Below are 16681 nucleotides of genomic sequence, written 5' to 3' on the forward strand. Positions count from 1 at the left end.
AGCTCGCAGCCCACGGGGGCTCCCCACTTCCTGAGGGATCCTCTGAATGAGAGGGAGCCCACAGGCTGGCCTATTCCTCTGTCTGACCTCATCTATCTCTGTCTCCTGCACAAGTCCTGTGCTCTAGCCAGTGGGATACCTTCCTTGTCCTGTGTGTGGACCTTGCTTTTCTTAGTTCTTCAAGATTCCCTGTCTTAGTACTGTCACCTGACCAGGACCAAGCCTTTCTTGTGGCGGGATTCAGATGGCTTCTGTATAATGGTGTTTCCAGCCCCACCCTTTAGGCTTTTTGTTTTCTCTTCTGTACAGGTCACTTGGCACTTAGAGCACACTGTCTGGTTGTCTGGTCCTGTTCTGCAGCGAGGCTGTGAGTCCCCCCAGCCAGGAGCCTGTAATGTCCAATACACAGGAAGTCTTCAGTGAGTGATGGCCATTACGGGTGATGCGGCAGTTTAGAAGAGAAAGATATTGGGTGATTTTGGCTCTGAGTGCTTTGCTGTGAGGAGGATGATGGTATTGGCTTCTTGTGGAGCAATTCATGATCCAAGAGAGCTGTGGAGGAAAGGTCATATCTCTTTTGCCTTTATGTGATTTCCAAAATGCCACTTCATCATGTACTCTCTTGCTTTAGAAACTTCAGTGTCAAATGTTGGTCTTACATTTAAGTCTTTCCATGCTTATCTCCCAGTACTCTTTTTTCTTTTTTTTTTTTACGCTTCACGAATTTGCGTGTCATTCTTTCCCAGTACTCTTTAAGCATCTAGGTCCATTCACTGCTTCCCATACACACGGGCATTTTGTCTTTTGTTCTCTTTCTCTTCCCTTTTGTCCATCCTAAGCCCTTTCCACTTTCAAGCACTATAGAGAAGCCCTGGCCGAATAGCTCAGTTGGTTAGACATCATCCCTATGTACTAAGGTTGTGGGTTTGATCGTGGTCAGCAAACATACAAGAATCAACCAGTGAATGCATAGATAAGTGGAACAACAAAATCGATGTCACTCTCTGTGTGTCTCTGTCTCTGTCTCTCTCTTTCTCTCTCAAATAAATTAGCTCTAGCTGGCTTGGCTCAGTGGATAGAGCGTCGGCCTGCGGACTGAGGAGTCCTGGGTTCGATTCCAGTCAAGGGCACATGCATGGGTTGCAGGCTTGACCCCCAGTAGGAGGCATGCAGCCGGCAGCCAATCAATGATTCTCTCTCATCATGGATGTTTCTATCTCTCTCTACCTCCCCCTTCCTCTCTGAAATAAATAAAAACATATTTTAAAATCCTATATAATAAAATGGTAATATGCAAATTGACCCTAACAGCAGAATGACTGGTCACTATGACACACACTGACCACCAGCTCAATGCAGGAGCTGCCCCCTGGTGGTCAGTACATTCCCACAGGAGGAGCTATGCTCAGCCACAAGCCAGGCTGATGGCTGCCAGTATAGCAGTGGTGGTGGGAGCCTCTCCCGCCTCCTCAGCAGTGCTAAGGATGTCCGACTGCAGCTTAGGCCTGCTCCCCGCTGGCAAGTGGACATCCCCCGAGGCTGCCAGGCTGCCAGAGGGATGTCTGACTGCCAGCTTAGGCCCAGTCCCCCAGGGAGCGGGCCTAAGCCAGGAGGTGGTCATCCCCCGAGGGGTCCCAGACTGAGAGAGGGCACAGGCCGGGCTGAGGGGTCCCCCCCCCCCGCCCCAGTGCACAAATTTTTGTGCACCGGGCCTCTAGTAAATAAATAAGCAAACAAACAAATAAGCTAAAACAATGTTTTAAAAAAAGGATCACAGAGAAGCATGTAATAGTAGACTGGAGTTTGGGAAAGGCTTCACCAAACCAAAGCTTGAGAGGCTGGAAGAATTTTCCAGGCAAAGGAAGAAAGGTACAGCATGTGCTGTACCTTCTTAGGTGAGAGAGAACATGGTAGATCGAGGGGATGATACTTGTTTGGCACCTAATCTAGAGTCTGAGTTGGCTGGGACCTTAGTAACGATTGCGTGCAACCTGTCTCCCTTCTCCCATAAAGGGATTCCCTTCTGTGATATCCTGGACACCTGTAGTTAGCCTATTAATGGTATCAGCGATTTTGCTGCTTTATAAATCTACCTATTTTACTGTTCTTTAGACTGAGCTTGAGAATCGGGCCCTGGAGTCAACCTGCTTGTGGACAAATCCTAGTTCCACCCTCAAGCCATGTGACCTGGATTGACTTACATGACCACTTCGTGTTTCAGTTGCCTCACCCATAAAACGAGCATAATAATACTATCTACCTTACCTAGTTGATGTGAGGATTATGAATTAGTTCATGTGAAGCACCTAGAACAGTGCCTGGCACATGCTTAATGCTCAATAAATGTTGCTGTTAGTAGTGTTATTTTTCTCTGTTTTTGTTTTACACTAGATTGTTTACTCCTTCTATGTGAGAGTCCTTTTAGTATTTCACTTAGACATGGGATGTGAGACAGATGAGTGAACTAGGCCTTATATGGATAGTGGTCCTCTCAGTCAATAAGTAGCAGAACTGGGACCAGATCCAGGTCTTTGGACTTCTGATGGAGCGTGTTTCTCCCAAGTTGAACTAGCGTGCAACCTATGCCCACTGCATTGCATTCTGCTGGTCTGGGCACACATTTCTGGTCTGTGATGATTTTGGCACATTCTCATGTATGTACCATGGTCTTGATCTCAGTAGTGGTCAAGGAGGTTCAATAGGAATGGCCTATGTCCTGTCTCATGCTGCCCTCAGACCAAGGCAAATGGATGCAAATCTGCAGTCAGCCAGCCCACTCTTCCATCTCTTCTCTACAGAGCAATAACGGCCTTCACAACAGCTCCATGCGGTTTGCTAGGCATAGTCTTCTTTGCTAAGCCTTTGGATCCTCACGATAAGCCATGAAGAAAGGTTGGGTGGAAAGAAGAATTGAGATTTAGAGAGGCCCAGAGTCTTGTCCCAGGTCTCAGAGTAAGCAGTAAATCTGACATCATACTCTAATCCAGATTTCCTTTTAGTCTGACTGTGTTTATATTCTTTATGAGTTTTTAGGTTTAGGTTATATCCATTTTATTCCCACTGTAGACTATGAGACTTTAGTTGTCTTTCACCTTCCTGTCCTTGTCCATACCTGCACATCTCTTGTCCTCCCTTGTTTCAGTCTTTTTAGATCACTCTTGATATGTTCATTATTATAGAAATTTTATTCATAGCTTGGCTGTGTAGTATTCCATGGTTACGTTTCCTTTATTATACATTTTCTTTGGAGTTAACCATTAAATTGGTACTTTTCTTTTACTTAATATTTTTGTCTTTTACCATTAATTTAACCCCAGATTTTCTAAATCTCTTCTCACACAAACATTCAATATGTTCAGTTACATGGGTATTCTATCAGTTCATGTTCTCAAAGCCTGTTTCCAAGTGCCTTCTGATCTGCTTCAGTCTACTGGTAAACTTGGTATTCTCTAGGTCTTCTGTGCAGGTAGCATCTTAGAATCTCCATTATCTGGGGATTCATTTTCTCTTGTTCGGATCCCATTCTTCCTCTTTCTTGGTGTATTCCTTCAAATGGCCACATCCTCGTCTAGTAGCTTTCTGAACAAGGGAGTGTTAAGTAGTTCATTTTTGTGTAGGAATGTTTTTATTCTCTTGCACAGTTGATGGTATTGGGCTGAGTATGACTTCTGGGTTAGGAGAGTCCCTGAGAATGTTGAAGGTCCTGCTCCCCTTGCCTTCTGGCTTCCAGTGTAACTGCTGAATCAGTCCCATTCTGATTCTTAGCCTTTCACTTGGAACTGCATCTTCTCCTGAAAGTAGGACTTCTCTTTCCTCTCAGTGTTGTGAAATTTCATTATGATGTGCTTTAATCCGTTGTGCGGGGTATTCAGCCTCTTTAGTCTCAGAACTCTTGTCCTTTATATGGGGAAATTATCTTTTTTTAAAAAAAAAATTTGTTTTTTAATATATATTTTATTGAGTTTTTACAGAGAGGAAGGGAGAGAGATAGTTAGAAACATCGATGAGAGAGAAACATCGATCAGCTGCCTCCTGCACATCTCCTACTGGGGATGTGCCTGCAACCCAGGTACATGCCCTTGACCGGAATCGAACCTGGGACCTTTCAGTCCGCAGGCCGATGCTCTATCCACTGAGCCAAGCCGGTTTCGGCGGGAAATTATCTTGAACCACAACAATTGTGATTTCCTCCTCTCTGTTTTCTGTGTACCCTTTTTCTGGAGCTCATTATTTGGATGTTGGATGTCCTGGATTGATTTTTCTTCTTTTCTTTTTCAGTTTCCATCCTTTTGTCTTTTCTGTCTACTTTTGGGGCACTTTAGTTAACTCTGTCTTCCAGCCTAATAAGGATTGTCTTCCAAAATCTGTCAATATTTTTATTTTGCCTTGATATTTTAATTTTCAAGAGCTTTAAAATTTTTCTGGATAGCCTGTTTTTAATATTAGTATTTTGTTATTTCATGGTTGTAATATCCTTTTTTATTAGTGGTTGTGGTGGCTACACAGAATATACTAAAACTCACTGTATTAAACCTCAATAAAGCTGGCATTAAAAATATCTTTTAAAATATTTCTCTGAAGATATTGATAGTCCTTTTCTTCTCCTTGAATAGTCCTTTCTTTCTCCAAGTTGTTTTTTCTGTTTCATATTAATCATTTCCTCAAATGTCTAGTGGTCCTGGGCTGTCTACTCATTTAAAAGTGGGGACTAAAGGTACCCCACACTCCTCTCAGAGTGGCACAAACAGAGCCACTCTGCTCCACTGCGGGATTGCCCCTCCACCATCCGAGGAGTTCACTGCAACCTACACACATGCAGAACACCTACGTGGCCTCACCCCTTGTTTCTGATGGAAAAATGGATGGATGGTGCCCCTAAGGAGCCTGACAGGTTCATAGGCCAGACGAGGGGTGGGTAATCTGCTGTTTGCAAGCTTGTTCTATGAGTATTTTAAGAGTTTATTTGAGCTAAAATGACAATATAGCCAGAGAGCAAGATCTCAAATGAACTCCCCCAAATAGCTATTTTAAAATGCAGAAACCTGGCAGACATTATCTTAACCAAGTCATTAAAAGTAACTTCAACGGTAATGGAACAAATCAACTCCTGATACTATGTACCAAGAAGATCACAGGGTCACTTCTGTGGTACTCCTGCTAAGAATGCATAACCTGAATCTAATCATGAGGAAGCATCACACAGCCCAAGTTGAGAAATGCTCTACAAAACAACTGGCCTGTAACTCTCTTCCTTTTGGTGTGCAGCTTCCAAACTAACTCAGGCTCTTTGATTTGGTCTAATCAGAAAAGAATAGGATATCTTCTATCCTTTAGAACATTATACCTAGACTAGAGGCCCGGTGCATGACATTCGCGCACTGGGGGATGTGGGTCCCTCAGCCCGACCTGCACCCTCTCCAATCTGGGAGCCCTCAGGGGAGCCCTCTCCAATCTGGGAGTTTCTGTCTGTCTTTGCAATCATATGAGCGAATTGTCTGAGACCCCAACTCAGTTTGGTTTGTTGCTCACAGAATAATAGAGGCAATTTTTTTCTTTGCTTCATTGGTGGAGATTTCCTGGAACTTTTAGGATATCTTCCCTTCAATTTTTCCTAGACACTCTGATTTTACTTATGTCTCTCACCTTTGCTTTCCCTCCATCCCCCACCGCAACACTAACTTGCTCCAGGCTCACTTTGTTCTAGTGTCTAGGACAGTGATGGCGAACCTATGACACGCGTGTCAGAGGTGACACACGAACTCATTTTTTTGGTTGATTTCTCTTTGTTAAATGGCATTTAAATATATAAAATAAATATCAAAAATATAAGTCTTTGTTTTACTATGGTTGCAAATATCAAAAAATTTCTGTGACACGGCACCAGAGTTAAGTTAGGGTTGTTCAAAATGCTGACACGCTGAGCTCAAAGGTTTGCCATCACTGGTCTAGGAGATCCATCTGCCACCAGAACTACGATTCCCAGCATTCCTGGTGCTCTTCGTGCTCTGGGCTTCCGCTTCCAGTCCTGGGGCTGCCACCAGAACTACTATTCCCAGAATTCCTGGTGCTCCCTGCGCTCTTGGTTTTCCCTTCCTGCTCTGTCTCTGTCCCATGGCCTCCCACTCTGCCAAGTCCTCCAAGCCGCCAGCTCTTCCTCTCTGCTCTCCGTCTGGCGGCTTGGGGAGCCAAGTTCCCCAAGCCCATCCACTCTCCGCCGGCTCTCCCGCTCTGCTCTCCGCTTGGCGCCTGTGCATGCAAATTAACCTGCCATCTTTGTCAAGTTAATTTGCATACCCACGCCTGATGGGCTGGTGAGGGTAGCAGAGGGATGGTCAATTTACATGTTTCTCTTTTATTATATAGGATTAGTAAAGCCTTTAACCCTACTAACTTTTTGAGTAGAGGCAAAAAGAATGCCGAGAACCTTCTCACATGTTGCTTCCAATCTCTGTCCCCCATCCTGCATTTATGTCCTTGGTTTTTGGACCCCAATTCAAGGGGTTGTACATGTCCCTATTACACATTGCATTGTTCAGAGGTCTGTGATGGAATAGGGGTATTTGTATTAGTTTGAAACCTCAGTAGGACATTTTCGTATTTCATGAAGGAGAAAAATAAGGAAAAGGAGCAGGAGTTTTAAGGAAGAGGGGATTGCTTAGAAAAGAGGGTAGGAGACTCCTGAAGTATTTCCTGGTGAGGGATGTCTGTGAGTGAGTGTATGAGCAGAAGGAAAGAAGCCACTGATGAGGGAGGATTTGAGATCTGGGAATAGGGGCAGTTACCAAATGAGGAAAGTCTTATAGGATGTAAGAGGGAATGGGGTCAGAAGCAGTGGAGGGGGTAACATTGTAGACTAGACAGGAGAAGGGAAACACTTGCAATGCTGCTGTGTTTTCACTATTGGCTCTATTCACCTGTTACTTAATCCAGGCAGCAGCCTGTGAGTTTGGTGATATTTCAGATCAAGAAGCTGAGGCTTATGGAGGCAAAGAAATATATATAAATATGTATAAATATGTTTAAATATGTATAAAGTCACATACATAAGTCTGCCAGGTAGTGACAGAGCAGGATTCAAACCAAATCCCATGCTGTACTCAGTTCCTCAGATAGCCCTAACATGGGTAAAGAGCAAGTTAGATTATGGCTAAAGGTCCGTGAAAACAGGACTGTGAAGTAGATATATCAGAAGAGTGTTTAGAACGAAAGGTCCTTGCCCTAACTGGTTTGGCTCAGTGGATAGAGCGTCGGCCTGCGGACTGAAAGGTCCCAGGTATGATTCCAGTCAAGGGCAGGTACCTTGGTTGTGGGTACATCTCCAGTAGGAAGTGTGCAGGAGGCAGCTGATCAGTGTTTCTCTCCCATCAGTGTTTCTAACTCTATCCCTCTCCCTTCCTCTTGGTAGAAAATCAATAAAATATATTAAAAAAAATAAGTAAATAAAAAAAATAAAAGCAAAGGCCCAGCTTAGCTGAGGTGTTACTCTAAGCCAATTCTTTCTCATTCTAGCTTTGTATTTAGCACTTTGTAACCAGGTGAAAAATTTTGTATTGGTTGCTTTCTTCTGAAATTATTTGGGAGTACTCTCTTGAAATAGAGATGAGATGATAAAATTGTATATACATGTAGTAATACTTATATACATATATCTGCAAAGCACAGTGAATTACTGCCTGAATTTATTTGTTCTTTGAATGACATATATGGAATTGCCGCACAACAACAACAACAAAAATGATTGGCCTTAAGAATTGTAGGACCTAGCGGGTAGTTCAGTTAGTTAGAACATCGTCTCGAAATACCAAGATTATGGGTTCAATCTCTGGTCAGGGCACATATAAGAAGCAACCAATGAATGCATAAATAAGTGGAACAACAAATTGATGTTTCTCAAATCAATCAAAATTTTTAAAAAATTTGTTTAAAATTTTTTTTTCTTTTCAAAATTTGGAGCTTGATTTTCTTGCATCTCTTTTTTGTAGGCCTTTGCCCAATTTGATGCTGAAGGTGATGGGACAGTTGATGCTGAGAGCATGTTGGAGGCCCTCAAGAATTCCAGTGGAGCTAATCTTCAGGGGGAGCTGAGTCACATCATCAGACAACTTCAAGCTTGTTCTCTTGTTCCAGGTATAAGGCCTTCATCTGAGTGCCTAATGCTAAAGGCCACTCTCTCTGAGCCAAAATGAACTTTGCAGTATTATGGGTTGTAATTAGGCAAGCTTGTGGGCACTGTGAAATAAAGGTACTTCATAAGGCATATGATCTGAACTAATTCTGTTCAATGTAATCATTTCTTTGGTCCCCAAGTACAGTGATGGTTGAGCAGTTCTACCATTTTTATGAACCTCTGTCATGAGACTACCGCTCTTAGTGGGTCTCTTTGTTTCACTCTGTTGAAGCCTTTCCTGGTCCCTATTGTACTTTCTCCTGGCATCCTGCATTTCTTTTTGCAACATAGTAGCATTGTGATTAGCTAAGTAATTACTTATTTGTTAAATGCCTATCTTCGCTCTTATACTGTGAGCTCTGTGAGGGTAGGGACCTTTTATTTCTGCTGTGTCCTCACATTTAGTACATAATTTGGCACATGGTAGGCACTCAGTGTTTTTTTTTAGAAAGCTTTCACCCTGAACTTTAAGTAAGAATAAAAATAGCTTGAAATTAAGCAATATTTTTTCTACATTGTACATATGGAAAACTTTGGTTTTGTATGGTTTCTTTTGAGGGCTCAGAAAACAGAATCATCATAATAAAATTACCTTTTTCCCCCCAGTGAGAAAACAAATTTGAAAGGGGGAAAAAAAAACTTGACACACCATCTTTTTAGGCTCTGATTATCTTACCTAAGAAGTTTTCCTGCTTTGTGCCCTTGGAGTCATAATACTTAGTATAGAGCCAAGCTAGGGCAGCAACGGAGGAAGATTTGATAGATACATAATTGTAAATCTGATTGCCCTTGACCTCTGGCTTACTGCTGATGATGTATTAAGCAAAGGAAGGGTAGTTTCTGTATTCCACCGAAGAATGCATATTTCCATTCTTCCTTAAATTGTCTTTAATTATATAATTTTTATAAGATTTAATTGTATAATTTTTATAGGAAGCCTTACATATTAACTTTTTCCTACTCTCATGGCAATTAAAATTATGTTTTGAGTTATATTTAGCTACCTTATATTTTGGCATTTACATACTACTCACACTTTTGTGTTACTAGCTTGTGACAGCATCAGGAACTTCATTTGAACACCCCAAAGAGATATTTTGGGAGGAGAGGGAAGGAAGGAGAGACCAGGGAACCCACCAACAGATGACACTTTGTGTACTTTGCTCTAAGATGACTGTGGGGAGAGGGGAGATTAGGTTAGAAAAATTGGGGCTCCAGATCCAAGGCTTAGGACTTTCTACTCACAATGTTCTGTCAGTACCCAACTTAAAAGAATTGTTTTATCGCCGAAACCGGTTTGGCTCAGTGGATAGAGCGTCGGCCTGTGGACTGAAGGGTCCCGGGTTCGATTCCGGTCAAGGGCATGTACCTGGGTTGCGCGCACATCCCCAGTAGGAGATGTGCAGGAGACGGCTGATCGATGTTTCTCTCTCATCGATGTTTCTAACTCTCTTTCTCTCTGTAAAGAATCAATAAAATATATTGAAAAAAAAAAAAAGAATTGTTTTATCACAATCTTGGACAAACCTTAGTAAGCTGAGTCACCTCTTTGGTAGGATTTCAGTTTCCTAGTCTCTTTTTCAAATCCAGACTGAAACTTGTTCCTTTTGTATCTCATTGTACTGGTGCTTAGATTTTTTTTTTTAAATATATTTTATTGATTTTTTACAGAGAGAAAGGGAGAGAGATAGAGAGCCAGAAACATCGATGAGAGAGAAACATCGATCAGCTGCCACCTGCACATCCCCTACTGGGGATGTGCCCGCAACCCAGGTACATGCCCTTGACCGGAATCGAACCGACGCTCTATCCACTGAGCCAAACCGGTTTTGGCTAGATTTTTATGTTTTGCTCTAACTGGTTTGGCTCAGTGGATAGAGCGTTGGCCTGCAGACTGAAGGGTCCCAGGTTCGATTCTGGTCAAGGGCATGTACCTTGGTTGCAGGCACATCCCCAGTAAGGGGTGTGCAGGAGGCAGCTGATATTATGTTTCTAGCTCTCTATCCCTCTCCCTTCCTCTCTGTAAAAAAATCAATAAAATATATTTAAAAATATGTTTTTATTGATTTTCAGTCAAAGAGGAAGGGAGAGGGAGAGAGAGAAACATCAATTGGCTTCTTCCCACATGCCCCCTACTAGGGATCGAGCCTGCAAGCAGGACATGTGCCCTGACCTGGAATCCAACAGGGCCTCTCGGTGCACAGGACGATGCTCAACTAACTGAGCCACACCAGCCAGGGGAGTGCTTAGAATTTAAACGAGAAACAGCATCTTTACTGAATCGATTGCTTGTTCCAACATATGAAAAAATATTTCTCATTACAAGAATCAGTCTGTTTTTTCTCATGGGTTCTGGGAAATCAGTGCGGCATCAGCAGGGTCATAATGTGAGGTTTGGGCATGACTGTGGGAATCTGCTAAGGAAAGGAAACTGTAGAAGGAGGGCAAGGGGTGGCATGGACTCTGAGTCTTGCTTGGGAGGTCAAACCGGTGTCTTCAGGGTTGTGCAGGGGCATAATCAAAAGGAGCTGCTTCAAGTGCAAAATTTCTCCTCAGCCTCATGTTTCATCCTCTCTAACATATCTGTTTGCTTTACACTTAAAAACAATTTCTCCTACAGGCTTCTGGGGTTTTGCTCTGGGTGTTGCTTACCTGGGTGTGTTTAGTTTGTGGAAGCTCATTAAGTGATACAATTATAGGTACTTTTTGCTATGTATGTTATGATTTACTAGAAAATAAAAAAAGAAAAGAAAACCCCTCAGATCTACAAGTGTATCTGGGCTCCAGGCAAAGCCTTCATGTTTATCGTCTCTTCACTTGGCCCTAACATTCTTTTGGTTTCTGGGCACCTCAGTTCAAGGCATCTTATTGTAGGTTATGGGGAATCAAGAAAGGCTTTTAAACAGGAGTAGACATGGTCTGTTTTGTGTTTTTATATGATTACTTGGGTTAATGTCAGACAAAGGGTGGTGAGAGGAGCTACTTAGAAAACCTGGGCAGGTGTATGAGCAGGAGATGTTGAGGTCAGAGCCTGTACAGTGGCCAGAGGGAAGGACAGATGGCGGAGCGTCCAGCGGAGTCACATGGGAAAGAGGAAACTGTAATGGTGGGAGGAGCACTGGGGACAGTGTAAAGGGGTATTCCCAGTGCCACCCTTTTTTGTTGTCTTGGCGTCACCTGAACCTCGTGGTCCTCAGTTGCATAACAAGGATACCAGTGATTTTGGTGCCCTCCTGTCCCTCCCCCAACCTCCTGTGAGGACCGAGTGAGATAATGTGTGTGGAAGTACCTGATAAATTATAAAATGCCATCAGAAATTGTGGTCAGAGTAGTGGTTTTATTATTACCATTGTCTTATTTAGCTTAGTATTAAAGCTGTTATACTTTTGCTCACTAATGCAGTAAGCTACTCCTGGCCCATATTCTATATGCAAAACTTTTAAAAATTTCTAGTTAGTATTTAACTACTTATAATTTTTTGAAGTTTGGGTTGAAACAAATAATCATTATTCTTCTAAAATTCTATTAAACTCAAATGAAATTAATTTTTAAATTGAGATTACCATTGGTTTATTTCTTAAAAACTTGTTCAGATTTTTAAATGATTAAAGCTAAAAATATCAGTGAATTTTGTTGTTGTTAATCCTTACCTGAGGATATTCTTTCCACTAATTATTAGAGAGACTGGAAGAGAGGGAGGGAGGAAGGGAGAGGGAAACATCAATGGGAGGGATACACAACAATTGGTTGCCTCCTGCATGTGCCCTAGTGCGGGGATGGAACCTGCAACTCGGGTAAGCCACACCTGCAAGGGCTCAATGAAGATTCTTTTTTTTTTTTTTTTTTTTTAATATATTTTATTGATTTTTTTTTACAGAGAGGAAGGGAGAGAGATAGAGAGCTAGAAACATCGATGAGAGAGAAACATCGATCAGCTGCCTCCTGCACATCTCCCACTGGGGATGTGCCCGCAACCCAGGTACATACCCCTGACCGGAATTGAACCTGGGACCCTTCAGTCCGCAGGCCGACGCTCTATCCACTGAGCCAAACCGGTTTTGGCAAAGATTCTTAATGGCTGCTTTTAATTCAGCCATTTTAGATAGGCCACCAGGCAGGGGATGTGGAAACTATTGTGGTGGGTTCCTGAAAACACTAAAGATGGATTTTGTTTGTTTAGGTTTCATAGACATTTTTTCGGAGTCCAAGGAAGGCCTGGGCGTTCACTCGTCAATGATCCTGCGCTTTTTGCATCGCAATCGGCTCTCTAGTATGGTCATCCCCTACCCCATGTTGGACCACTGCAATAACATGTGCACCATGAGGGCTTCTGTTCTGAAGGAGTCTCTGGATGAACTGGTACAAAAAGAAAAAGGTACGTGTGTGTGAATGGGGTGTCCTGAAAATTCTATCATCCTTTCTTTCAAATGTAGTATTTAGTAACAGATGAGCCACCCCTTCTCCCTGCCGTTATTTGTTAAAATGTCATAGTGACCAGTTTGTCACATAAGAATGTCACCTGCTTACTCTTTCTTCCTTTTCCCTCCCCTTCTCCCTCCCTCCCCTCCCTCCCTTCCTTCCTCCCTCTTTTCCTCCCTCCCTTCTTTCCTTCCTTCCTTTTTAACACACTGGTTTCTTATCATTCAGGCATCTGCTCAGATGGGACTTCATGGAGCCCTTTCCTCATCTTCTGGTCACTGTTACTTTTGCAGGTCTAGTGGTCTGAATGGCACTTAACATCATCTGAAGTTTTAGCATTATTATTTACTTGCAGTTTGTCTTGTTCACTTCATTACCCATGGCACCCGGAACTGTGCTTGCCACTTAATTGCTACTCTAGGAGTAGCTGTTGAATAAATGAGGGAAGCCACTATAGACTCACTTAGTGATAGCAACAAAAGTTGATAATGTGAATAGACAGGTCTGTGGAACTTGATAGAGTTTAGTACATGTGGGAATGTAGTACCAGATATACTAGTAGTCAGTATTACAGATCAGGTGGCAAGATGAATGACTCAACATGTGGGGTTAGGACAGCCGTGGGCAAACTACGGCCTGCGGGCCGGATCCAGCCCTTTTGAAATGAATAAAACTAAAAAAAAAAAAAAGACCATACCCTTTTATGTAATGATGTTTACTTTGAATTTATATTAGTTCACACAAACACTCCATCCATGCTTTTGTTCCGGCCCTCCGGTCCAGTTTAAGAACCCATTGTGGCCCTCCAGTCAAAAAGTTTGCCCACCCCTGGGTTAGGACAACTGGTTAGCTACTGGAGAAAAAATAAAACTAGAATCTTAACATATTTTATTCACTAAATTTCAGATGGATAAAAAAATTCAACTAAAAAGAAAACTTTAAAAGTATTAGAAGGAAATAGTTCCAATTTATAAAAACCCTGACATGGAAAACCCTTTCTAAGCAGTGCAGGAAATTCAGAAACTACAAAATAAAAGATTAATAAATTAGACTAAATGCAAATTTAAATTTCTGTATGGCAAAAAATGTAAGCAGAGTGAAAAGACAAATGACATTCTAGGGCACAAGAATATTATGATGGGACGGGGGTGGGCTGGGAGAGGTCAATGGGGAGAAAAGGAGACATGTAATACTTTCAACAATAAATAATAAAAAAAAGAAGAATATATGACAGTTTCAGTTTTTTACTAACACTGATCTTGGGCAATTACTTAACTCTTTGGGCCTTAGTTTCCTCATCTCCAAAATGGATTAATACATAAAACATGTATGGAAGAGTACCCAGCTCACAGTATACATTCAGTATATATCATCTATATGTATGTGTATATATACATTATATAATCTATGTGAAATAATGTAAATTGATAAGAAGACTTATGACCCAGTAGAAAATAGATAAGGGTAGGACCAGCTCATACTCAGAAAAACAAATGTCCTACAAACAAGTAGCTTAAAAAGTTTCACTCATAATTAAAGAAATGTAAATGAAATTATAAAATACCATTTTCTTCTCTTGGCATGGTTTTGCAAATACATCACTGATTTAAGTATTGTGCTATATGAGCTCATGGAGCGGTCCTTGGCCAATTTCTGATTTGTATGGGTTCTTTGGAAGGAGATTTTAAGGAACTTTTTTTTTTCTAGGGCCAAGTGCCAAGCATATTTCTATTAGATTTCCCCTCCCAGTGTTCAGCTTTTTATTGCACGTGTCACAAAAGAGTTTTAGTCAAAAAGACCAAAGCCCATGTCATCATTACACTCCTCATATTCTTCTTTCTTTGCCTCCACTTTCTTCTCCTCAGCTGAGGCAGCAGTGGTGGAGGAGCAGGACCCCCACACTGCACATGAGGCTCCCAGTGTTGACATTGGTCAGAGCCTTTGCAAACAAGCCTGGTCAGAAAGGTTCAACATTTACATCGTCACCTCATCATGAAGCAGGATGAGGGCAGAGTAGAAGCTGGCGAGCTCTGACGGGGAGGCCATGGTGTGGGCAAGTGTTGGGCGAGCGCTGGATGAAGTGAGGGCCTCACCCCAACTTGGCCTTAACTCCCTTGGAAGGACCAAGCACATACTGGCAGCTGGGGAAAGGGGCCGGGTATTTTAAATGATTCCTTCTGCCCTAGCCAGTTTGGCTCAGTGGATAGGGCATCGGCCTGCAGACTGAAGGATCCCAAGTTCGATTCTGGCCAAGGGCACATGCCCAGGCTGCGGGCTCGATCCCCAGGAGGCAGCCGGTCAATGATTCTCTCTCATCATTGATGTTTCTATTTCTCTTCCTCTTCCTTCCTCTCTGAAATCAATAAGGATATATATATATTTTAAATGATTCCTCCTTTTTCCCCCTGCCTTTGTGAAAGAGATGTCATATGATAAAATCTGGTTTTTCTTGCAGAAAGCCCTGGAGATCTAACTGGAAGCCCAGAGATGGATAAGCTCAAGTCAATAGCAAAGTGCTATGCTTATATAGAAACATCCTCCAACCCTACAGACATTGATAAGATGACAAATGGAGAAACATCATCTTACTGGCAGTCAGATGGCAGTGCCCGCTCACACTGGATTCGGTGGGTGTTATGATACCAATTTTTGAGTGAAAGTTCAAGAAAATTACCTGCTTTCTTTCTCTTATCCCATCAGTGAATTAAAAATTTTTTTAATTTTAAAATATTTTCTACTTAATTGCCTTGTGTTTTTCTTATTGTGATTATTTATGAAGGTGCTTTAAGAATCAAGGTAATATGTAACTTGGTTCACATGGTCATAAACATAATTTCTTTGCTTGATATTTTAAGGGAGAAAATAGCATTTGACTAATATTTTATGATACTGATTTTAGATTTTTTTCACTACTTTCTCAGGAAAATGGTATAATGGGCAAGTACTTTTCTTATATCAGATGTGATTTTACTTTTTAAGATTTTTTTTCTGAACATTAAAAACAATTAGTATCAACTGAGTTGGCTAGTTTAGAAGAGGAAGAGGGTAGTCAGGAATCCCAGAGTGAAATTGATATTTCTAGAAGTTCTGAAGCTGCTATGTAAATTTTCATCTATCCCTTCAGAGAATGGGCTAATTTCAGTTGGTGGAAATATAAGTAATTATCATGTCTTGTCATAGAGGGTACATATGATCTTTAGCCATCTAATGTGTAGATGAGGACATACGCTTAGTTCTTTGGATACAGTTTAGAATTTGCTTCTTGCCAGGTAAAAGGATTTTATCAGAATGTTTATATTGTATTTTCCTGCCTGTACTAATAGCTTAAAAGGAAATATAAGGTTAATCTTGAAGATAAATAAATTTTAGAGATTTGGGAAAGCCATAAGAACTTCGAAACTAATAGCCAGCATTTCAAGTAAGTTGGTTTTAGGAAAATCAGTCTTTGGGAATTTCAAATATATGGTCTTGGAGATGAGACTTGTGGAACCTGCCAATTCTTGACTTATGTAAACATTTGTTGTTTCTGTTCTCCATTTTTTTCCAGTTTAAAAATGAAGCCAGACGTGGTACTTAGGCACCTATCCATTGCAGTGGCTTCCACTGACCAGAGCTACATGCCGCAGCAGGTGACAGTAGCAGTGGGAAGGAATGCCAGCGATCTTCAGGAAGTCCGTGACGTGCACATTCCCAGCAATGTCACTGGCTACGTGACACTGCTGGAAAATGCTAACATCAGTCAGCTCTGTGAGTGAACCAAGAAGCATCTTGCCCTTCTAACTAAGGGGATTGGGAAGGAGGAAGTACAGTGGGGCCTTGACTTACGAGTTTAATTTGTACTGTGATGGAGCTTGTAACTCAGATTACTCGTATGTCAAATCAAAAAGTGAACGAGTGAGACACGTGATGCTGGGCTGATGTTGTGGCGTTCACTGTGACGTTCGGTGTGCCAACTAGCGGTGGGGTATCTGAAGCTGGCTCGTAACCCGAATTTTAGCTCACAACTCAAGGCCGAGAGACGGCTCGTATCTCGAAAAACTCGTTAGTCGGGACACTCGTAAGTCAAGGCCCCACTGTAATCTTTTTTAGCACAAA

At 41.9% G+C, this 16681-nt stretch overlaps 1 protein-coding gene across 5 annotated transcripts in view; it reads left to right on the top strand.

The window, feature by feature from the left end:
• Nucleotides 1-16681, top strand: part of ZZEF1 (zinc finger ZZ-type and EF-hand domain containing 1) — a 116717-nt gene that overhangs the window by 8258 nt on the left and 91778 nt on the right. For 4 of the 5 annotated variants that reach the window (XM_036341280.1, XM_036341276.1, XM_036341278.1 and 1 more), the window contains exons 2-5: nucleotides 7983-8127; nucleotides 12348-12542; nucleotides 15042-15213; nucleotides 16134-16333. In XM_036341280.1, coding sequence (XP_036197173.1) covers nucleotides 7983-8127; nucleotides 12348-12542; nucleotides 15042-15213; nucleotides 16134-16333 — 712 coding nt within the window. Of the gene's footprint in view, nucleotides 1-314; nucleotides 420-7982; nucleotides 8128-12347; nucleotides 12543-15041; nucleotides 15214-16133; nucleotides 16334-16681 lie in introns of those variants that run through there. The other variant, XM_036341279.1, reaches the window with a different exon arrangement.

The sequence above is a fragment of the Myotis myotis genome, unplaced genomic scaffold, assembly GCF_014108235.1.
Source record: "Myotis myotis isolate mMyoMyo1 unplaced genomic scaffold, mMyoMyo1.p scaffold_m19_p_17, whole genome shotgun sequence".
Lineage (NCBI taxonomy): Eukaryota > Metazoa > Chordata > Mammalia > Chiroptera > Vespertilionidae > Myotis > Myotis myotis.